A 25,147-nucleotide genomic window follows, 5' to 3' on the forward strand; every position below is an offset into this window, starting at 1 on the left:
ACGGTTGCGCAACTCATGCTAACCGGATCAGGTGGTCAGGCTCGCTGACTTGGTTGATGCATGTCATCGTATCCCAATTACATGGATCGATGCTCAATATATCAATCACTGGATTGTTTTGTCCAGACTCGATTATTTACAGGCCGCCGACATCTAGCTGGAATACTGCTTAGCGCGGCGTTAAAAAGCAAACAAACAAAAAGGTAAAACATTCCTTGTTGATATGACAATTGATATATCAGCCACGAACAGTAATCATTCAGTGCGTGCGTGCGTTCGTGTGTGTGTGTGTGTGTGTGTGTGTGCGTGCGTGCGTGCGTGCGTGCGTGCGTGCGTGTGTGTGTGTGTGTGTGTGTGTGTGCAGGTGCACACGTGTATTAGTAGGTTATGGGATGTGATCCTGAAATATTATTTAAAGCAGCAATAAATTCGACCAGCCACCGTTCAGTTCGTCTATAAAACAGTCAGTATTCAGTAATTTTGTTTGAGGCTGATAGTGGAGACAAAATCAATATTTATACAAACAGAATGAGACTTATAGCAGCTGTTGGTGTATTTCAGAGGTGTGTCCCGCTGGGCAGTACCGGTCAGCGGACAACACCTGCCAGATGTGTGCAGTCGGGGAATACCAGCCGGCGTCAGGGCAGACAAACTGTACAAAATGTGACACTGGATTTACCACAAAAGCGACAGGATCAAATATGACAACAGATTGCTTAAGTATGTGTCAGAGAGATACGCCAGTAGAAGTTCCGCCATATTCCTTCTGTGGTTTTATTATCACAGAGAGCGTCATTATCCTGTAGAGCGTCGTTATCATGTAAAGCGTCGTTATCCTGTAGAGCGCCATTATCATGTTAAGTGTCATTATTATGAAGAATGCCTTTATCATGTATCATGATTATACAGAGATAATGCCATTATCATGTATCATGATTATCATACAGCGTGTCATTATCATGAAGCATGGCAGTATCCCGCACAGCGTCATTATTATTTAGAGCGCCGATTTCTTGTAGAATGTCATTATCACGAGGAGCATCATTATCATGTACAATGTCATGAAGAGCGTCATTATCACGAGGAGCATCATTATCATGTACAATGTCATGAAGAGTGTCATTATCATATAGAGGGTAATTATCACCTAGAACGTCATAATCATGTAGAGCATCATAATCATGTAGACTGCCATTATAATGTAGGGCGTCATCCCCATGTAGAATATCATTATCAGGTAGCGCGTCATTATCATCTTAAGCCTCCTAATCATATAGACCGTCAATATCATGTAGAGCGTCATTACCATGTAGAGCATCATTATCATGTTAAGTGTCATCATCATATAGAGCGTCATTATTATATAGAGTGTCATTATCATGTAGAGCGCCATTATCATATGGAGCGTCATTATCATGTAGAGCATCATTATCATGTTAAGTGTCATTATCATATAGAGCGTCATTATCATGTAGAGCATCATTATCATATAGAGCGCCATTACCACGTAGAGTGTCATTTCCATGTAGAGCGTCATTATCATGTAGGGCATCATAATCATAATCGGGTAGAGCGTCATTATCATGTGGTTGTCATTATCATGGAGAGCATCATTATCGTATAGAGCGTCATAATCATATAGAGCGTAATCCCCATGTAGAGCATCATTATCATATAGAGCGTCATAACCATGTAGAGCATCATAATCAGGTAGAGCGCCAGTATCATGTAGAATGTCATTACCATAAAGAGCATCATCATGATGTATGGCGTCATAATCATGAGGAGAGTCATTATCATTTTATGTTTCATTATCATATAGAGCGTCATTATCAAGTAGAGCATCATTATTATAGAGAGCGTCATTACCATGTAGAGCATCATCATAATGTATGGCGTCATAATCATGAAGAGAGTCATTATCATGTAGAAATTATCATTATCAGGTAGAACGTCATTAACACCTGAAGCGTCATAATCATGTAGAGCATCATTATCATGTAGGGTATCATGATCAGGTAGAGCGTCATTATCATGTAGAAAGTCATTATCATGGAGAGCATCATATTCGTGTAGAGCGTCATTATCATATAGAGCGTAATCCCCATGTAGAGCATCATTATCATAAAGAGCGTCAGAACCATGTAGGGCGTTATAATCAGGTAGAACGTCATTATCATTGAGAGCATCATTATCATGTAGAGCGTCATAATCATGAAGAGAGTCGTTTTCATGTAGAGCGTCATTATCATGTAGGGCGTCATTATCGGGTAGAGCTTCATTATCAGGTAGAGCGTCATAATCATGAAGAGAGTCGTTTTCATGTAGAGCGTCATTATCACCTGAAGCGTCATAATCATGTAGAACGTCATTATCATGTAGGGCGTCATTATCGGGTAGAGCTTCATTATCAGGTAGAGCATCGTGGAGAGTGTCACGGTGCATTATTTAGTAAACCCTTGCAGACTCAAGTCACTTACAATAATGGTATCCTGACCATGTCAAAACGATGTTCACCAATGTGCTGTTGCAGTCGTGTGTTCCGCGGGGAAGTATCGGAGTTCCCGCACTGTCTGCAGCGTCTGTGACGTAGGAACATACCAGCCCAACACCGGGGCCGAGTCCTGCATCAACTGTAGCACTGGCTTCATCACCTCCAACAACGCCTCGACGGCGGAAAGCGATTGTTATAGTAAGTAGAACATGCAGCCACCGCTCCACCCACCTTTTCCCGCGCACCGGAAAGGTTGTTGTTGTTGTTTAACGCTGGACTCAGCAATATTCCAGCTATGTGACGGCGGCCTGTAAATAAGCCTAAACCACACAATCCAGTGATTGATATAATGAGCATCAAGCCCTGAAATTGTGACGCGATGGCATGCATCAACCACGTCAGCGACCCTGACCACTCGATCCCGCTTGTTGCCTCTAACGACTAGCGTGGGTTACTGAAGACCTATTCTTACCCGGATCTTCACAGGTCGCACGTGGAAGGATATACGTAGGAATATAATAATGGCAAATCGATCATATGTTATGAACCACGACACTGTTATAAGGTCAAAAATGCATCTCAGAAACGAATGATAATAAATAGAACCATTATAGCTGCAATTAGGAATTGCATTAGATATAGTTCGTGACAGAACTTGTAGTTGGAAAGGAATCAATAGAGAAAAGACATTTTACATTTATCACAAGTGTATTCTGGACATTTCACATTTATCACTGGATTGGTCTCTGGCTATCGTCCATGAGTTAATGAAACAAATGGGGAATTACAAGGTATAAGCCGTTGGGAGCTTCGGAGCGAGTCACAGAATCAATAGAGAGACGAGCAATCTGGCACGTAGGCTTTTGGTATTTTTCCGATGGCGACACACATGAGTTCATGGTCAGATCTAAACTTGTAACGAATCAAATGGAGGTATTGAGACATGTGACAAGGACAGGTCAGGCTCGAACACTATAAAATGATACCCTCAACATTAGGAGAAAAAAGCGCGGTTTGCAGTCGATCGAGTCGAATCCCGATCGTTCTAAGTTTCCCCCAGCTAGTGACGAGCCTGACCAGTCTGATCCTGTTCTGTATTGATAGATGGGCTGAGAGTAAGTAAAACTATGTGAGTATAAACTGGTGTTGCGTTTCTTTATTTTGTGAGTATGAATGCTGATAGAGACAACTTGGAGTAAGGGTCATTATGCCAATCACTCCTTGACGGAGCCGAGCCGTGGTGGACAAGGCGAGGGCAATGTCCTGGCTTAATTGACCACAAGGACCAGGAACGGCAATACATTTAGTAACTGTGGCAGGGTCGCACTGGACGCCCAAAAGCAGTTACGACAACACTAAAAAAAGATACGCATTTCCAAACCACACAAATATCGTCTCATTCATGAATAAGTTTACTTCATGGACAATTATTTATTGAGTGAATAAACACAGATGTTGGCATTCTCACCTGGCAGGTGTAAAACGAGCACCCTGAATGCATTAATGGTAGAGTCCGAAACTAACGGTGCCCAATGATGGTCTGTCTTTGTCCACAGGTGATAGATCGCTTATGTAGCCTGTTGCAACGGCCGTCTGCCCAGAGAATGGTAGATCGGTGGTTCGATATCCGTACCGAAAGATGTTAAAAATTATATTTTCTCCCTGGCGATAGGCGTTAAGGGGATAAAACAAATACTGGTCGGCTCGGAGTCAGCATACTTTCTCTGAGTGTTGTATTCATGTCAAACTGCGGCATGGTATCTGAGTGGGATAGTACTATGAATCCGTCATTAACTGGTACAAGCAACCACACACACAAGTGCATGCACGTCGATGATATAAGTGCAATAATCTCGAACACGACGTAAAACCCCATTTCACCTCAACTCCATATGTGATACACTTGCCTTAATTTCAAACGTTTTATTACACAATTATGTACGCATCGTTTGGTGGCAGCTTTGTCTTCATCGGATGATAATACATCTTTGTCATGTCTTAATCTTTGTCAATTGCTTCCAGGGCTGTGTCCGGCTGGTCAGTACCGTCCAGCCAGTGACCGCAGAGCGTGCAACGAATGTATGCTGGGCACCTACCAGCCGTCAAGTGGCAAGACGAGGTGCATTACCTGCACGCCCGCTGGTTACATCACATTACAGACTGCCTCTACCAAGGCGGACGACTGCATGCGTGAGTGTTTCTCCTCCAACTGTGCAGCAGTCGTATAATTTGCATAAGTTGTAGTCATGGTGTATGGGAAGCATACGGGATATATTTTAACAAAGCGAAACTTTAGAAAAGATATTGTTATAACTATTTTCTGTTATAGACAAAGAGCATTGTAAGTACGTCATTCACATATATAGCATTACACTATTTGATTTTGATATAAGCATAAGGAAATTTCGTTTTCATCAATAAATGTCGTTATGTCGAAATATTTTTGTAGGACATGTTTAAATACTACTACAGCCATTCACAAACCTTGATTGACACTTTTTAAGATCAAATGTTGAAAAAAAAATGTATGATGAATCAATTGCCCAAATCCATTGTGATGTCCTTCCAGCTTCGTGTGGCGCAGGGAAATACCTTAATGTGACGTCACGCTCTTGTATCCCGTGTCCCCTTGGCACCTTCTTGCCCACAGCAGGAACCACCACTCAGTGTCGCCTGTGCCCCACCGGCAGAACAACGACCATGACGGGTGCAACTCAAGAGGCCAACTGTGACCTTGGTACATCCCCATCAATCAATACTTGCTTCATATTATGGCATTATGTCGTCATCCCATAACGTTGATCGACCAGAACATTTACAAAATGTGCCACAAATGTAACATATGTTATATTTGGGGTAACACTTTCTTGGTAAAATACACATTCTCGTCCTTGTTTTGTGTTGAGTCCAGTCCGGGATTCGAAACCACACCGCCAGAGTGAAGCACCTAATCGCACACAAAGTCAGCGATCTAACCCACTCAGGCTTCCACAAAAAATGAAAGTCCGACAACTGGTAGTCTAGATCAGTACTTTGTGTACCCCTCTGACAAGTGTAAATTATGTAATTAGAATCTGTACTTTACATGTGTTACTTTTGACCACTTTCTAAATGGCATTGTGTGCTCATATGCAACAGATGTTATATTCCAACATATACTATTCAAATGAAGTTAAAGAACCCCCGATGTATTGTCACATTACCTTAATTAATATGTCAAGCCATGACAAATTATTAATAGTAATCCTAAAAAATAGGGTGTTCTTTTACCTTTTTGGAGTCATAACGTAGGATGCAACAGCTAAAGCACTCAGCAAATCAGCCTCATTAGACCAGCAGCAGAAATTCCCCAGCCATCCAGTTCAGTTTGACAAAGTCCAAAATCCACCTACCAACCATCAGGACTTCACAAAAGGAAAACTCCCAGAAGCTTTAAAAATACGTTGTCACTACCGTCGATAAGCAGAGATCAAGGGTATTGCACATCGTATGCCTGTGGAGAGCTTATCAAGCTATAGGCCTTTGTAATCAGCTTGTCTTGTTAATCCTTATCCTAACTGTACATCTGGCTTCATTACCTGTCTGTTACTCATTAAGCAGTTATTCACGTCAATCTACTACTGATCACAACACATCATGTTCATTACATAGTTCACTTCTTTTGATTAGTATATATTGTCCTCTTTTCATAATGTTAAAAAATATACATTTATTTTGGATTGTTTAACTTTTCTTTGTAGCCAAAACAAAGTTATATGACAAGAAATACATAAGGATGTTTATGTCACCTGTTTATCTGCATGATACGATGGCATGCAGAATACTCTTGTGGCTCCATGTACTTGCTTGAGAAACCAGAGCAATAAAGTCTCAGTTTGATTAAATATTATATTATTAAAGGTTTTGTACTTATCATTCAAGTATTAGAAGCACACATTTGCCATATACTGCCACATATCGAATGTTCTGTTCTGTTTTAGTTGACTGTCAGCCAGGTTACTTCAGAAAAGAGAACCAGGGTTGTCAGGCATGTGGCAAGGGGTTCTACCAGCCGAGCAGAGGACAGACATCTTGTATAAAGTGTGACGTGAACACGACTACATTTATCTCTGTTACTAATGCCACAGACAAAGCCCAGTGTATCGGTAAGAATTAACATGTATCCCATGTAGATATGTAAGTATTCACTGAAGGGGGTTTCCAACTGTCGAGTTCTTTCATTGATATATTGTTTGAAGCGGCCGTTAGTTTCATTTGTTATTGCAATGTTATGATCGCACTGTCACTGCTAGTTTTTAGTATTTCTGTAGCTGTCAGTATATGATCACACTTCCCTCATACTGTCTATGGCATAATGCAATATTGCTGCCTATATTGTCCAATTTTCCATGATCTTACCCTCTCAGATTGACACCCTCTAGGGGGTCACTCGCCCTCATATAGTGTTTGTTTGTTTGTTTGTTTGTTTGTTGTTTAACACCGCAATCAGCAGTATTCCAGCTATATGACATGGTCTGTAAAAAATCGAGTCTGGACTAGACAATCCATAATGCGCATCGATCATATAGTGGTACTTACGGTATACAAGAAGCAGGTGGCCTCGAGATCTTGTAATTACGGTTCATTGTTTACATAGCTTTATCTTAATAGGTTCTTACATTTTGCCAATTCCATTGCAAAACAAGCTTTGATGAACATTAAGACGGATCTTATATTTCGCTCATGAAGATACTTGTGCAGAAAACGCTGAAATCTGCCATAAAACATATTGGCAATTCCATCCTCTTGGCTGTTTCATTAATGTTAGCTCCTTTCATCTGACCCTTCAATCCTGCTGGGAAAGTTTGTTCTTAAGTCACTTTGTAAATTAATGTCTAGAATTTCACATATATTATACAATCATAATCAGGATTATGTTTGAAAAAAATATACTTCACATTTAGTTCCTATATGTCATTAAACACAATTTTAAATTAGCCCCAAACTCACCGTATAATCACGACGGTCTCTTCTTCAGCTGACTGCGCTGAGGGAACTGGATATAATCGACTAACAAAAGCATGTGACTCCTGCCCAATCGGTCAGATCCGGAAACCCAACATCAGCGACTACTGCTACTTCTGTCCTACTGGTCAGACTACGGCATTTGCAGGGTCAAAGACTTGCTTGGACTTCCAAGGTGAGATATGGAAGTTGGCTCTACACATTGAAATTTCCTTAGATGTGACATAGAGTGTTTAGTTTTTCCATAAAGATCTATTTTCTTACACTTTCTTTATCGTATTCTGTATACTGTCGTAATCTGTGTTTTCTTCCTCTTGAAGCTACTACACGGGCACCTGTGTTCAGGACAGTGACAGTACGGATGTCATTCTTTGTAACGTCATGCCAGAACCCGACTTTGATTCATAACACGATCACAGCACAGATCAGATTCTTAATCAGAATCCGTGCAAGCGAGTTCCCGGGCCTCTGCCAGGGCAGTTCCTGTGGTAACATTGCGATCAACATCACAGTTCCGTGTGGAGGGACCCGCAGGAAGAGGGAAACAGGAGGAACACTCACTGTTCTCGTAATAGTGTCAAATCTCCCGTAAGTGAAAAACACTCAACCTCCAATTATTATTTTTGCAAATGTATGAGGACAATTGTAAATATCTAATAACTCTACGGCTTTGAATGGATATCATGTCATGTCCTTTTTCATACAACCCGTGAGTTCCACAGCAACACATGCTTGTCATGAGAGGCGATTACATGGATCGTTGTTCAAGCTCGGTGACCTGGCTGATTGTGCGGTAAAGCCTCCCTGTAGCATGAATCGATGCCTGTGATGTCAGTCGCTGACAGAATCGTCATGTAGCTGGTGTGTTGCTGAAACCGACAGACAAACAAACAATAATATAGTTGTATTTTGGTGACAGAGAGCAAATACCCAACACAGACAACACTAGGTCAAGAAGTCCTGAATCGCTGCTGATCCAGGCTCTGGACGATAACGCTGCTGCCACCCCAGTCCTGGTAAGTCTGTAGATGTTTCAGGTTCAGTGATCACCTTGGTGTCTCATTGCATTGGATGCAAGATAATTTATCAACCTTCAGGGACAAATATTCTTTATAAGGTTGGAATGTACCAGGCTTAAATATGTAAATAAAAGCCATAAAACGTTTACCAAAATCAGAGTCAAGTGTACGAGTGGATTGTCACTACTTACTATCACTAATGTGGTTGAAGCGGTCACAGACTCAATTAAGTACGTAGAAACTGCAGTGTTTTATGAACTCACATGTTGGTCTGGTGCTTCAATGTAAAAAGCGGAATGTTTTAGCCTTAAATACTCCAAATTTCTTTTGATTATTACTTTGATAAACAGATGACAAGTAAAAGGTAATGTTACACACATGTACCCAGCTATTGTCTAACTGTTCTAACTGATAAATTATATGTGTTGCTTCCTGAGAATTAGCGTGTTCGTGACTGTTGTTCTCTCATTGATTCATTGCGCCGGATGCAATCGTTATGTGTCGTTATGATAAAACAACAGATGCGCTTACCATATCATCCCCCTTTGCTATTCTGATGTTATCATCTGACTGTGTAATTTAGAGAGTGACCGATCCTGACTTACGTGTTGTCCGTACGACAGGTCCTCTCTCCCAAAATAATTCCACGATAATCTGTAAATCCTCGTATTTTCAGAATGTAAAAAAAAAATTGGTTTTAGTCACGTGTTTGTTAGCTCAACAGTACTCAAATGCCTTTGTCATTCTTTCAAATATATGACCAGAAAAAATCCCGGATGCATGATATCAAGTGACTAAAAATGTTGGAGGCAATGGTGGGTAATAAAGTGGAGTAAGGACAGTGCATGTACCCATGAGATAGGGGTGTAAGTGTATATCAATGTAAAGGGATGATATACATACATTGTAGCAGAATTACCTCCTGACCTCGGTATTGTGTTTTAGGCTCCGACTGGCATAACACCCGGTACGATCACTCTTCAAGGTTCATCGACGTCGTGCAAACCGGGCTCAGTGATGAAGTCTGGATCTTGTGGTCAGTACACATCAAAACTGTATATTCCAGACACAGTGGTGCCTGAAGATTTCAGGACATCTAGTTTACCTTATACAAATTACTTACCTTATCCCATTTCCAAAGGTAGTGGAAACGTCCTTTGCCGTGTTCCCGGAGAAGAGAAACATATATCTCACCCAAATGCACCCCGAGCTGCACATGCGCACCTGAACCACGTCACTTTGCCGGTAACTCGTCTCTCTCTCATTTTCTCGGCAACGGAATAATTAGGAATGTTTGCTTGGTGCTCTGTCATTCGAGAGATCGTGTCAAAATTAACCTTTTGAAAAAAATACATTTAAGAAGTTCGATCTTAAGAGTTCATCACAATCTTCGTCATCCTCATGACGTGAGGTAACACCAATGCCTCCTTCAGAGGAAGCGGGGGGCACGGGTGGTCCAGTCGTTTAAGGCGCCGCGATTCGCTGTGCAGAGTGCAGAGTGGGCACGCCAGAAACCTGTGATTGTGGGTTCGAATCCCGGTTCGCCCCAATTATGTTTCTAGGTTTGTCAGCACCATACCCGTGCTCGTAGGTTTCACCGAAGTGGTAAACGTCTGGGACCTGCATCTTTTCGGGCTTTCCTCCCACATCAAGCTGACACGCCGCGATATAACTGGAATACTGTTAAAAGCGGCATAAATACCCAACTCACTCACTCACTCAGAGGAAGCGAGGAATTTTGACATGAGATTTCTACCTGAACTTCAACCAGTCAACCCAGTCATGCCCACAAGGTGTCCTCAAGGCAACAGAAGTGTTGACGCCGTTAAAGGGTTCACCCAGATCTAAGAAGAAAAAGTTTGCTGTCTGCTCCCTTCACAGTAAGAACCTACAGACCTTAGTGTAGAAGAATCTCTCCCGCCTCATCAAAGTCGTCTCCAGTCACGTGAGAGCATGTCTTTGCTAAGTTGATCACCACCACAGAGCTGATTGCAACAATATCCTGTGAAGGGGTCCATTTGAAAGATTTCTGCACTCAGCCGTCAACTCTCACGTGGCTTAAGACAGTGGTGAACGCAGTCATGCATGACCTTCATGCATCGTAACACCTTCGCACAGATTCAGGCCTTAACACAGCCACAGACTTACATGCAGCCTTAGGGCTTCTTGCACCACCCTACCTACACTTAGCCTCCATTGTTCACGCATTATCCAACATCCATGCATCCAGCATTCTTCCAGCAGGGTACCATAAATACTTCATCTTCAAATACCGATTTTATAGTTAGTGAGTGAGTTTGGTTTTACGCCGCTTTTTGCAATATTCCAGCAGTATCACGGCGGGGGACACCAGAAATGGGCTTCACACATTACCCATGTCGGGAATCGAACCCGGGTCTTCGGCGTGACGAGCAAACGCTTTAACCACCAGGCTACCCGACCGCCCGATTTTATAGCTAGAATCTCACTGTATGTTCTACTTTCTCTACAGCAGCATCAGACGATGAATAAAGGTTCAACGTCATTTCTGAAGCAAATTCTCAGACCTCGCTCTGTTCAACCATGGCTCCCAAACCTAATGCTTCTTTCCAGGAAGAGGGTGTGTTTGAGGTTGTATTTGAAACAAGTCATCCCAATCTGAAGACCATGAGCGAATGGCTTGGTTCACAGATGAAATCCCATCTTTTCACCCCTATCCCGCATAACGGGATCGGGTGGTCAGACTCGCTGACTTGGTTCATACATGTCATCGATCCCAATTGCGTGGGTCGATGCTCATGGTGTCAATCACTATTATTAGTTTAGAAACCGCCGTGATTTAGCAGGAATATTGATGATGTCAATCACTGGTTCGTCTGGTCCAGACTCGATTATTTTACAGACCGCCGTGATATAGCTGGAATATTGCTGGGTGCGGCGTTAAACAACAAACAAACAAACAGAAATTCTTCCCCAAGGATACTTATTGTATCAAGGGTGAAGGCATTGACACCTTAACCATCCAACCTGTCAATCAAGTTTCAACCAAGACTTCTTACCTCAGCAGGAGCATTGACTTGTTACTGAAGGGCATTTCCAAAATCCAAGAAGAGCAAGTTGACAATTTCATCTTCAGACCTTGCTAAAATCTGAAGATGGATACCTACATGAAGGCTCTCAACTCCATGAAGACAAATGTATCATTGACAAAGGGTTTACTAAACTTTCCTCCTCTGAGAAATTAGACACGTGTGGGCAACCCTTCACGTACACAGCAGCAGACGGTTACCACAACTTCCATGGTATCAAAACTTCTCGAATTCCCTCAGACACAGACCTTTGCACAGTGTTTCACGCAGACCCGGAATTCTTGCAGCCTCTGACATGTGTGCGGTCTCCAACTAACTGCCTTCACGCAACCTTCAACGTCTGTGCAGCCTGTCCTTTTCCCACAGAATAATGTCCCTGCTTCATTACCAAACAGCTAGAGTTATACAACAGCATCCACCTTTCAACATATCCTGCCCACAGTCAAACCCTTCGACCCGTTCTTCTGAAGAGATTTCTCAGTCATCTCGTCGATTGTTATCCTTGCTAATTAATCTCATAGGTTCTGAGACTTTCGGACAAGGGGGCATGCAGTGTTCTAAAGCGCCGCGATTGGCTGTGCAGAGTTGCGTGCCTCGTTTCTAGGTTTGTCAGCACCATACCCATGCTCGTGGGTTTCACCGAAGTGGGAAACGTCTGTGACCTGCATCACTTCGGGCTTTCCTCCCACATTAAGCTGACACGCCGTGATATAACTGGAATAATGTTAATAGCGGCGTTAAACCTCAGTCACTCACTCACTCACTCGCGTTAGGACAATCTGGATATCAACATTAGCAATTGATTAGACATTCGACAGCGCCATCATGTGCTGCACAAGTCCCAGGATCATCGTTCACAACCGGCACTATTCTCACATACAGACGGCTGATGTCACTGGAGTTATGTTATGTTTCGGTGTAAATGATGATCGGTCATTTATTGACGATCAAGACAGGTTGAACATCAACTGGGGTGTTCATCGAAATTTCACCAGTACAATTGACCAGTAGTGCATTAAATATCATGAAGATCAACTTGCTACTTCTCGGGCACGTCACACACTGACTGCATATATCATTATCCTCTATTCCCCTGGGTTCTCTTTCGGACGATTAGTAAAGGAAATGAAAGAGTAACGAGTTTCCAGCTTAGTCCCATGGTTCTGGGGCACGATCGCGGCTAAGGGGTGCCTTTGGGTGACATGTTTTTCTGTTCTCCAGGAACATCCCAGAGCAGGAGGTTTCCACTACCTTTCGAAAATGAGATGAGATAAGCAATCAGTATGACGACTCACGATAGCTATAAATGATACTTTTACTCTAAAAAACAATATTATTATTGTTGTTGTTCTTATTATTATTATTATTATTATTATTATTATTATTATTATTATTATTATCATCAATCCTGGTAATAATATCAATAACTTGGTCCTGATGATATTTGGAAAAGAGAGAGAAATAGTTTTCAGGTTTTATTCCGAACATACACCTTACATTGACACATAGATGATGGCTGTGGGATTCCATATACTATATGACACATAGACGATGGCTGTGGGATTCCATATACTATATGACACGCAGATGATGGCTGTGGGATTCCATATACTATATGACACATAGATGATGGCTGTGGGATTCCATATACTATATTTTACTTTACAACCTAACTATTGACAGTTCAGCCACGGTTAATAAATATGTGTCATATCAGTAATATTCAAATGTGAATGGATTACATGGAGATAGTATATGGAATCCCGCAGCCATCATCTATGTGTCTATGTAAGGTGTATGTCCGAAATACAACCTGAAAACTGTTTCATCTATCATCCTGAATCGGCGATAGTGATACCTACGATATGGTTATGCTACTACTTGTCGTGTCACAGTGGATGTGGTCTTGTTACAGAACCGTGCCCAGCAGGCACTAGACACGACACATCCACAGACGCCTGCAAGGACTGTGACATCGGTCAGTACCAGGACCAGACAGGACAAACCTCCTGCATGGCCTGTGCAGGCAAGCTCTCTACCAGCGCAAAGAAGAGCACCAACGTGTCCTTTTGTGTTTGTAAGTAAATATTGTTAACATTACTTCTTTTTAGAGCACCTACGAAAGTTTTCTCTAAATTTTCAATGGTATTGGATAAAATAGTACAAAGAAAATGTTCACGTTGTATGTATTTAAAGGACTGTACATTAACATTACGGTCAAGGTTTGGTTGTAGTGGGACACAAGATTGGTCCTTAAAGACAACACTGTGTTATGTAATGGTTGATAAACATGGAGAACCATGTAATTTTTACCTTCTTATGATGATTTTGGGGCAATATAGTTTCATAGCAAACTGTTCCGTTTCTCGAAATATTTTATATAGTATTGATGTACACATGCCATAGATGCCCACATGCCCACAACCTAGATTGTTTTAATAACCAAAACTATGTGACACTTCCTTATCCTTGCAGCCAAGTGTAAACTAGAGACTGGATATTGTAAAAACAGCGGCATCTGTAGGGACGGTAGTGATGGATCAGTAAGGTGCGACTGCAGTGAATACTACACCGGTGACACCTGCACTGTCCGGCGATGTGAGTAACCATACATGACACATGGTACAAAGCCACACAAGGGATACTATTTATACCAATTTCTTGGTCAGAAATGATCACAGAATAACAATAAGTGGCAAAAGTTTTCATTTGTTGTTGAACTTCTAACTTCGACGTTCAAGAGAGCAAGTAAATCCCTATCCATTGTGGTGAACAATATATTTCTTAACTGTAATACTTGAACGTGGCCTTTGCCTATTTAAGGAATGGTAAAACAATGACAGAGTCGTAAAATCCCTCACTTGTGATGACATAGCATGCTGTAGTGCTATTGTTCTATTTGTTTTACCCCTCATGTTTCCTGTGTCCCGCTTGGAGAATACTCATCAGTAGTTAGAGGGGTGGCCTTTCTGCACTCGGAGGTTAACACATGTTTCAGTAAGCTGTGTCTTGAAACTATGTTATCTTGGCTTTGTGATTAACCTTCCAGCTCTTGAGTCAAACCTGCCTTGGGTCATCATCGGCGTCTGCATTGGCATCTTCGTCCTGCTCGTCGCCGTGCTAGCTATAGGTTGCTGTTGCTGCCGAAAGTAAGTTTTCAATAGTTGAACACTGGCTGGCTAATGGAAATACACCATTGACTGCATATAGGTTTTTCCGCGATGTTTCTTTCATTGTTCATATGCGATAATAAATTTATGTTGATGAGAGATTTTTTTAGGATTCCATAACTTAAACAGTGACTTTCTCTAATTTAATGAAACAGATATAGTTCACCACAAATGTCACCACACACTTTTAAATTTAAACTATTTACTGATTTCCCTCCTTAGCAACTTAAATCAAGTGAAAAAAGACAAGTTATATATTTACGACAATTTTGCCTGCGTAAAGGTATGTCCTGTACATGTAAGTCATATGTAGATCATCACAGTATGTATAGGTATAACATCTTATCAAAGATAGGGCTGTCACTTTGGAAACTTTCATTCACACAAAATGCTCTTTTGTGACAAGGCTTGTTGGCATATTGCCAAAACATTCCACATGAAGTTCATGCCACCTCTCCAAGCCACACGTGTTTTCTGTTTTCACACCAGGCGGTCCAGCGACAGCGTCAGTAAAGACAAGCACTCAATCATTGACCAGTCCTCAAACTACCACGACTACATGAGGTCGCCATTTGCAACACAACAGGGATACATGCAGTATCCCAACCCCGAGTTTAATGAGGCCTACGACTTCTATAAATCAGGGGGCAGATTTTCAGACCAGTAGAGTGATTTGACCTCTCTATACATATTTCTTGCTGCATCATCCTGCTATTGTATTTAATACATACGGGTGTATACATACGCTAGTGTAATGTTCGTTTTCAGTTTACTTATTCTGTAAATATAGCTGCGAAACCTTGATTATGATGGAAAATAAATACACTTAAGAGGCTGACAGTCACTGCAGGCACTGCGTGTGGTTGTACACATACGTCCATCAGTCACTACATACTGTCATTGTAGATAACATGCAAGTATAGATACCCATGATGCCTCCCATATAGCGTTACTCACGCATGTTCCATTGATATATCCTATAGAATAATCTTGATACAAATAGGATAATAGCCTGACTGGCTGATAATTCAGCCATCCCTGTAACGCCCGTCTTATCCTGAATATCCATAGCCGGTTGTCACTGTATTCAATCAATGACAGTCATGAGTCTGCCATTAGTTCAGTATCCAGATTTGCAACAGATTAAACTACATACAACAAAATACCATGCAATGTAGCCTTTTGACACTTTTATTCTCTATTTTTGTATATTGTCATTTTAAATGAAAGAGGACATTCATATTCCGTATATGTTGTTTCTCTTTTTTTCTAAGTTTTGTGGAGTTTTAACCTAGCCCTTGAATCTTCCAACTGGGCAGATTGTAGTTTCATTGTGAAAATGTACATGTGTTCTTTGCTGTTAAAAAAGCCTGCATATTTTATCCAAAGTTATAAAGATGATATATATGTTGTACTGACACAGTGTTTGTTTTACTTTATTACCATAGCAATGTGTAGCTACATCCTGTATTTGTAAAGGTAAAGGCTTGTCGTAAGAGGCGACTAACGGGATCGGGTAGTCAGGCTCGCTGACCTGGTTGATACATGTCACCCATCCCACTTCGAAGCTCATGATGTCATTCACTGGATTGTCTGGTACGGCCTCGATTATTTCCAGACCGCGTCACATAGCTGGAATATTGCTGCTTGCAGCGTTTAACAACAAACAAATCGTCCTGCATCCATCAGTAGCTTTTTTTTCTTTCTTTTTTCTCAGAATTTTAAAATACCCACAGGGCTTTGTATTTGAACAACACTATCAATGAACTTTTCAGGGTTATCATATCAAGTATAGAATTCCAATGGCCAAGGACATCCTCAGGTTCATAAAGAAATGTCCGTTTTTTATTCAAATTCAATCATCATTTATAGGTCGATGAAAGTACATGCCGTCTTTGGGACGGGTATGATTGACCACAGTCAAAGGTCATAAAGAAGGTCATTCGTAAAGTAGGTTTGTCATTTTAGCCAAAGTATTGTACAAAGTTCTACTTAATAGGCATTGCCTTTCCCAAACCAGAAGTACATGTAACTATTAAGATAGCTGCAGTTTTCGGACATGACATGGTATTTACCCAAATGGATGAGATTCATTCAACCGGAAATTGTTATAACTTTTTTTTTTAGTCAGCAAGAGGCACAGATCTTTCATGTTTATAACGCTGCTGCATTGGGCATGTGTTATCCAAACTAGAAATTATGCCATTATACCAGAAGAGATGTTCTTGGAGCCGAAATGCGTTTAAGTTCCTTGTTCTAGCTGGAGTTAACGTTGAAACAAACACAACTACAGTAGAATGCAATGATCGGATTTGCTTATGATTCCCGACATAAACTAACTTAACATATACTGGTATATCCAAGTAACTCATCCTCGTCACGTATGTTCAAATGCATTCCATTTGCTTGTCATAGGTTAGAGTGAGTGAATGAGTATGGTTTTACGCCGCTTTTGGCAATACTCCAGCAATATCATGGCGGGGGACACCAGAAATGGGCTTCAAACATTGTACCCATGTCGGGAATCGAACCCGGATCTTCGGCGTGACGAGCGAACGCTTTAACCACTAGGCTACCCGACCGCCCCTAAAGGCAATATGAAGATGAGGAAAAGCAAGCATTTATTCAGTACTCCCCGACTGTTAACGAATGTTATGATGGTATCCTATGATTTTAACAGCGGCGTAGCTGAGACTAAATACTGGAGTAGGCACCACCAACTTGAATACTGTTAATATGAGACGTCAGTGCCTGAGTTAACTAGGGGGATCTGGGGGCAATGAAAAGTTTCAAGTTGAGTTCAGTGATATATTGAAGAGCAAGCTTAAATTGAGACATGATTCTTTGGCCTCAAGATACCGACTTTTGATAGAAGTGAATGCACCTAAACACAACCTCAGACCCTGATCGAGAATACTATCAAGTTCCAGTAACTAAGATTTATGAGCTGAACAGAAATAAACATCCATGGTCCACCTTAGATCTGACTAATACTCTTTAGAGATTCAGATTTGTTTCTTTATCCCCGCCCCAATGAGCATTTGACAACTTTCAAGAATATCAAGCGCCTTTAAATATTTGGTTTTAATATTTTTAATAAGGGGAATAAATGACAGTAAGCTATCAATGTAATAACTAAAAGCTGTGTCTCCTTAATTACTTTGATCGGTGCAGTATTCAAGGACAACTCAGGGTCATTACGCATTTTCCTCTGATTGCTAAAACGAAGACAACATGTCTTGGTTTGGAAAACTTAAAAAAACACTCTCCTGAGACCACTCATGAATTGTATTCAGACACATCTGCAGCTAGCCATCAATAGTATGCATGTTAGTTCCTTGACAAGACACATTAAAGTCATCAACAAACAAATAAACATAGATGTTTCCATTAAGCACTTTGGCGAGACTTTTGATCTTAATGCTAAACAAGCTAACTGATGGAATACTCCCATGTGGCACACCCGTTTCTTGATCAAACATATCCAATAGAGTCGATCAAACACGAACTTGGAATTGTCTCTTGTCAAGGAAACGAAAATATAATCAGACATGCGCCCATGGAATCGCATAGTATAAATATAGCGACAAAACCCTTTCCATATCCAACAGAAATCTCAGGAAAAAGTCGATTGTTGAAAGGTCGTTCAATATATCATATTTCCATGTGGTATCGTAGGCCTTCTATAAGTCTTAGAATATAGAAACTGCATGCTGTTTATTTTTGAAGGCATTACGAACAAATCCCTCAAGTCGTAGAAGATGAACAACAAGTTATGACAAAGCCACATTGTACATCTCTTTAGAGTTAAAAGATTCAAGATGCGGAACAAGTCTACAGTTAATCATTCTTTTCATCGTGTCACAAGCAAAGCTAGTCAATTATTATCTTTAACTGGCTTAGGAATAGGAATGATGATTGTTTTGTGCCAGGAATCTGGGAATTTACCACGTTCCCATATGTTGTTAAGTATACTAAGAAATACTAACTATTTGTAATGGATCACATCAGGCCTAGTTGCAGTGTCATGGGATTTATAAAGAGCCAGAGAGTTCATCAAGAGTAAAGGATTCATAATAATCTTCCATGACTGACTGAGAAATGGGATAGCCTATTTCAAGGGAGAAAGTTTACTGACCAATGGTAAGCTATGGACCTTAGGAGAAGAAGAAACTATTGAATGTCATTCAGAGTGGGTTAAGTCAGTTCGTGATGTCATTAGTGGAATACACAAACTGTAAAAGAGAAACAGAATTGGAATAAACCATTCGTTCCCAGTGAGCGTTCATCCAAATTCTGTCTCCCCAACATGAAAAGTTTGTAGTTGCCCCATTGACAAGGCCTCAAATAACACAATTATTATATGTAAGTATCACTACATTACACTACATCACTACCTCAAAGAACTTAATTGGTTTAAGTGACATATCACATGATGCTACATATAAGGCCAATACGTTATCGGAGGAAGAAATTTGCCCAAACCACGTTTCAGTACTTTGAACTTTTGGCTTGACTCTAAAACCTGAAGACATGCCTATTTCTCTCTTGTACTGGATCCCAAAACTCCATTACAATAGGGATATATTGCTTGGGTCAGCAAATGTACCACCAAACCCTGCCTAAAACACCGTAATTCTTTATACAATCAAGGAAGGACTTCACAGAAAATATTTGAGACAAGTGGAATTAATATCATGTTAATTCCCAAAACTTAATTGCTTAATTTTTAGCAATCTCAGAAAAGAACCAAGTTCAATTCTGCCAACACATTTTATTTTTCAACTTTCTACATCACAATACCTCGTGACAAACTTACGGGAAAACTTCACTCCTTGATCCATTGGGCTTTACAAGACGTGGTGACCATAGATACAGATCAGAGGTTCAGGACAATTTGTTGAAAGCAAAATGGAAATATAAATTGTCAATGCAAGAGAATAACCATCATAGATGTTCTGCCAGGTATTAACGAAAAGGGTTATATGTTCTGCCCTACCGGTAGCTCCCGCCATTCATACAATTTGGATAAAAAAAGTAAGCATTTTAGCTGACGCCGCACAGCAGTACTCCTGCCATGCGACGTCAGCCGGTAAACAGACCCGACAATCAAGTGATCGATGAACCAGAACATCCAGTGAAAAGAGAATACTATTACTGATTTTGTTGAAACTTATAAAAACGGTATGTTAATTTTGAATTATGTCTGCTGTGTATAAGTCCAGATATCTTGCTGCTTATAAGTGAAGAAAAACATCAAGAAATATATTCGTTTTGCAACACAGTGGGGCGCAGTTTTTTAAGTCTGGGCCCAAACATTTCTTTTGTAGCTGACTCAGCCTAGATAAATGCTACTGATCTCTGACTCGCCTCCAATCTTCACGACCTGGTCTCTGACCAGGGTTATTGCATGCACCTGGTGTAGAGGAGGGTTACTGTGTGCACCTGGTGTAGATGGGGTTGTTGTGTGCACACAGTATTGAGGAGGGTTGTTGTGTGCACCTAGTGTAGATGGGGTTGTTGTGTGCATCCAATGTAGAGGAGGGTTAGTGTGTGCACCTGGTGTAGATGGGTTTTTTGTGTGCACACAGTATTGAGGAGGGTTGTTGTGTGCACCTGGTGTAGAGGGGGTTGTTGTGTGCAAACAGTGTAGAGGAGGGTTGTTGTGTGCACCTGGTGTAGAGGGGGTTGTTGTGTGCACACGGTATTGAGGAGGGTTGTTGTGTGCACCTGGTGTAGAGGGGGTTGTTGTGTGCAAACAGTGTAGAGGAGGGTTGTTGTGTGCACCTGGTGTAGAAGGGGTTGTTGTGTGCACACACTATTGAGGAGGGATGTTGTGTGCACCTGGTGTAGATGGGGTTGTGTGCACCTGGTGTAGATGGAGTTGTTGTGTGCATCCAATGTAGAGGAGGGTTGCTGCATGCACCTGGTGTAGAATGGGTTGTTGTGTGCACCTGGTGTAGATAGGGTTACTGTGTCCATCTGGTGTAGATGGGGTTGTTGTGTGCACCTGGTGTAGATGGGGTTGTTGTGTGCACCTTGTGTAGATGGGGTTGTTGTGTGCACCTGGTGTAGATATGGTTGTGTGCACAAACTATTGAGGAGGGTTGTTGTGTGCACCTGGTGTAGAAGAGGGTTGCTGTGTCCATCTGGTGTAGAAGGGTTTGTTGCAAGATCCTGGTGTAGAGGAGGGTTGCTGTGTGCACCTGGTGTAGATTGGGTTGTTGTGCACCTGGTGTAGAATAGTTTGTTGTGTGCATCTGGTGTAGATGGTGTTGTTGTGTGCATCGGGCCTTGAAAGGGTTCCTGTGTGCATCAGGTGTAGAAAGAGTTTCTGAGAAGTGGTTGTTGTGAGCACCTTGTGTACAGGTGGTTGTTGTGTGTATCTAGTGTCGAAGGGGTTGTGTGCATCTGGTGTTGAAGGGGTTGTTGTGTGCACACATTATTGAGTAGGGTTGTTGTGTGGACCTGGTGTAGAGGAGGGTTGCTGTGTGCACCTGGTGTAGATGGGGTTGTTGTGTGCACACAGTATTGAGGAGGGTTGTTGTGTGCACCTGTTGTAGATTGGGTTGTTGTGTGCAAACAGTGTAGAGGATTGTTGCTGTGTGCACCTGTTGTAGATTGGGTTGTTGTGTGAACACTGTATTGAGGAGGGTCGCTGTGTACACCTGGTGTAGAAGGGGTTGTTGTGTGCATCTGGTGTAGAGGGTTTGTTGTGTGCATCTGGTGTAGAGGGTTTGTTGTGTGCACCTGGTGTTGAGGGGTGTGTTGAGTTCATCTGGTGTATAGCATTGTCGTGTGCACATGGTGTTGAGGGGCGTGTTGAGTGCATCTTGTGTTGAGGGGGTTGGTGTATGCATCTGGTGTATAGGGGGTTGTTGTGTACACATGGTGTACAGTGGGGTTGGCCTGTGTACACCTGCTGTTGAGTCGGGTTGTCGAGTGTATGCTGTAAAGACAAGTGCTGTTGTGTTCCACCGATGAAGGAGTTGATTCTGGTGAAGAGTTGGGTGATGTATGGAATGTTCTGTCACCCCATCTTATATATATTTCTTATGTTGTATCCCTAGTACCTTCGACATCACAAGAAAGGCCGCACATAATAACTAGCCAATTCAGTACAAAACGAACCAGGAAGCAGAGCCCACAACAAATAGTGCAGTAACGCTAACCTCTGTCAGTCACGGGTGGGAGAACCCTCTCGCTCCCTTTGCGGACCAGACTGAAACCTAAACTCCTGTTGCCGCTCAGTCAGCTCGACCCAATAGGTGTAGCACAGGGATGTTTCTTGATAGCGTGTCGGGCAGATCCTTCCCAGCCATGGAGGGCCATAGACGTCTTCTTCTACTGTTGCTGGGGATGTCAATTTTCACTGCCGTAAGTAAATCATTACTGACATGCTCCCAAGTTGTCTTCCTTAGTTTCTCTGAATGATGAAAGTGAACATTTCGAACTGGGTATTAAATAGCTAACTATTTTCTCGGATTAATTTTTTTATATTTTTAGTTCTATTCTTTCAACATCATGTATTATTATGCCACAAAGTGAGTGAGTAACAGTCATTTTGGATTTTACAACACCTACATCACATATATTACATTGAAATTCTGGTACATATATTCGTAATGCGACACATATGTACTGGTCCTGTCGTTTATACCGTTGTAAGTGTCAGGTTTTCATTTGACATGACATGTGCAACAAAGATACCAAGACACCTGCTAATATTGTTATGCCTCAAAGTGAGATTGACCAATCAGAGATCAGAACTACTAACCACATATGAGCCCTTTTACCGTCAGTTGAAATCTAAGATGGTTGTAACGGACCTTATATGAGACCATAAACCATCAGTAACAGCAATTTCGTTATTCGACACTGTTTTGTGTTTTAATATCATTAATTGTGTTGTGAAAAGACATTAATTTTTAAAGAAACCACGTTTGGGAGCTTATTCATAAAACTCATAGAGAAAAAATGTTTAACCCCCTGGATGCCAGAGGGACATATATGTCCCTCCTCTGCAACCCCCACTTTGAAGTCGAGTAAAATTCAAAATACATCACGCACACAGATACACTTCTCAGTGTTGAATATTGTGGGAACCTATCTTTTCTGTGATATCATCCACTGGCATTTTAGGCCAAGCAAAAGTACTGAAAATCACCTATGAAAATTAGGCACATCGTAAATGTCGCCATTGTTTACCCATTACTAAATCACCTCTCACGGCGTTATTTACAGCAAGTTTTGAAATCTTAATTTCGGATATTTACTCGGAGAAATAAAAAAAATTAAAAAGCATGAGAAATGATTTTTTTAAAAGCATATCAAGGATCACGGGTATCTGTCTCTTATCACATCAGCAATGATCATTCCAAAACGTCGCTGATAAACCTAGAATCGTGTAGGATGTTTTTGAAAATAGTCAAATACGAACGCCGAAGTGAACTTTCTGGCATATTGGATAGTGTTTACAAAATCACGTTTCCGCACACCGGTTATGAGACGCCTGTAACATCACGTATATGTCAAACACCGCTGCGATACATACATCCGTGATTTCCACATACACTATAGAATCAAATGACAAGTGGTCTTTGTTACCAATACATAGGGTCTAGATGAACTCAAGCAAAATAAATTAGGTGTGAAAATGAACGCTGTGCGTAAACAAAGCAAAGTTCTGATTTTACACAGTGTAGCATTTTCTCCTAAATTGTTCTGCTTGTTTCATACATTGGCTCAACATTTTCAGAATATGCATGGGAGGAGAATCGTAGGAAGAGTTAGGGAAATAAAAATAGAAAAATTGCAAGGAATTGATAAATTCAACAGTAATAGTCAAAGTTCCGTCCTCCGTGACGTCATGACTGACGCAAAATCACGCATCAACGACAACGGTATTTATCGGAAATTCTTACAATTTCTTTTGGTTTCAATTAAAAACATAACAACGAATAACAGTACACAGATAATCAGAATGTTTTTGATTACTTACATGTCACATTCATGTAAATACGATCCCTGAATCAACGAAAGTCCCTTCGTAAATTTCTTTGAGGTGAAGGTCCTTGAATGAAAGTAGACACGATCATTGTATCCTGCTGTGGACAGTTTCAATTATGATGTTGATTTTGCATATCCTTCATACATTTTTTTCACACAGTTAATTTCACTTTGGATATGTGTCAATGTTCAATATGATATCATCCGTAGATCTTGGCAACAAAATGTTTGAATCTTTGATAATCTCCTGTTTGTTTGAACATTGTTCACATAAGAAATTGATAAGTTACTAGTGTTTTATACGATATTATTTTCCTTGAGACTAGTGTTAGAAGATGAAATGTAAATGAAACTGCAACATGTACGTCCTTTGGAGTGCAATATAGTCAATATTATAATTTCATACAAACATGTTAATGAACAGCCGTTTCATTTCATGTTAGAACTACAAGTGAATATATTACTTTAACAGAATGGATACTATTTTCTGTTAAAATATGTGCACATTGTTAAAAGAATTGTCTTGTTCTTGGAATTATTTTTTTTATTTCGTTATTGATATACAGAAAGGTGATACCCATAACGACACGTACACCAGGTGCGCGTTTAAGTCACAAACGATTTACGAATTATTCCTCTCGTTTAGTATTATATAATCAATGGGTTCAACTTTTTTTAAATATTGTGATCACAGGATTTTGAAGTGTTTACTTTATTTCCCCAAGAATTGTGAAAAGTATAAAAAAAAGTATAAACCATGTCATTACCCCGTTGGTCGAGCCTGATACGATTCTCCTGATAATTCTATACCAAAGGAATATTCTTCGCATCTTTTATTGTCGGATTCAGAGACGAGATGAAGAGCAGAAATCATATACACATATCTATTTATTCATATATTCAAGACATTATTTACATTGTATAAGCAGCCATTTTATGTTGTATCAAAAAGCTTCAAATTCCGTTTTAAACATCGATATTTTCCATACTATGAATGAAAAGCAGGGGAGATTTATATCAATCATACCAGTGTAATCCTTCTCCGACCTTTGTCAAAGCCATAAAACCAGCCATGACGTCAAATAGAATGGTGTCATTTATTTTAAAGTAATTCATTACATTTGATGGTAAGACTAGTGCGCCATTAATAATGGTGCAGCATTAGTCAAATTACATTTGCACGGTCAGGAGAATTTTGGAATCGAAAGACTAATTTATAGGTCAGATAGGGCCATCTATTTCGCTTATAATTTCTCTTTTATGAAGTACGATTTAATCATTTCTTATGAGTTTGTTTATACCTAAGCGTATACAGTTTCAATATCGATATTTGTGTTGGAATAGCTTAGTTCCGCGTGAACACATCACCACGAAAATGTATTG

At 40.7% G+C, this 25,147-nt stretch overlaps 2 protein-coding genes across 2 annotated transcripts in view; both read left to right on the forward strand.

The window, feature by feature from the left end:
* The window catches only part of LOC139469406 (uncharacterized), a 118,525-nt gene extending 102,352 nt beyond the window's left edge, over positions 1-16,173 (forward strand). The window contains exons 65-77 of the mRNA XM_071251570.1: positions 562-720; positions 2,534-2,692; positions 4,517-4,684; positions 5,064-5,231; positions 6,475-6,639; positions 7,512-7,673; positions 7,819-8,086; positions 8,418-8,514; positions 9,463-9,553; positions 13,501-13,662; positions 14,061-14,183; positions 14,635-14,734; positions 15,245-16,173. Coding sequence (XP_071107671.1) covers positions 562-720; positions 2,534-2,692; positions 4,517-4,684; positions 5,064-5,231; positions 6,475-6,639; positions 7,512-7,673; positions 7,819-8,086; positions 8,418-8,514; positions 9,463-9,553; positions 13,501-13,662; positions 14,061-14,183; positions 14,635-14,734; positions 15,245-15,422 — 2,000 coding nt within the window. The 3' untranslated portion in view covers positions 15,423-16,173. The remainder of the gene's footprint in view (positions 1-561; positions 721-2,533; positions 2,693-4,516; positions 4,685-5,063; positions 5,232-6,474; positions 6,640-7,511; positions 7,674-7,818; positions 8,087-8,417; positions 8,515-9,462; positions 9,554-13,500; positions 13,663-14,060; positions 14,184-14,634; positions 14,735-15,244) is intronic.
* Positions 16,174-22,036: 5,863 nt separating this feature from the next.
* Positions 22,037-25,147, forward strand: part of LOC139469407 (uncharacterized) — a 176,156-nt gene continuing 173,045 nt past the window's right edge. The window contains exon 1 of the mRNA XM_071251571.1: positions 22,037-22,132. Coding sequence (XP_071107672.1) covers positions 22,037-22,132 — 96 coding nt within the window. The remainder of the gene's footprint in view (positions 22,133-25,147) is intronic.

This window comes from Haliotis cracherodii, unplaced genomic scaffold, assembly GCF_022045235.1.
Source record: "Haliotis cracherodii isolate W230 unplaced genomic scaffold, xgHalCrac1.p SCAF_2, whole genome shotgun sequence".
Classification (NCBI taxonomy): Eukaryota; Metazoa; Mollusca; class Gastropoda; order Lepetellida; family Haliotidae; genus Haliotis; species Haliotis cracherodii.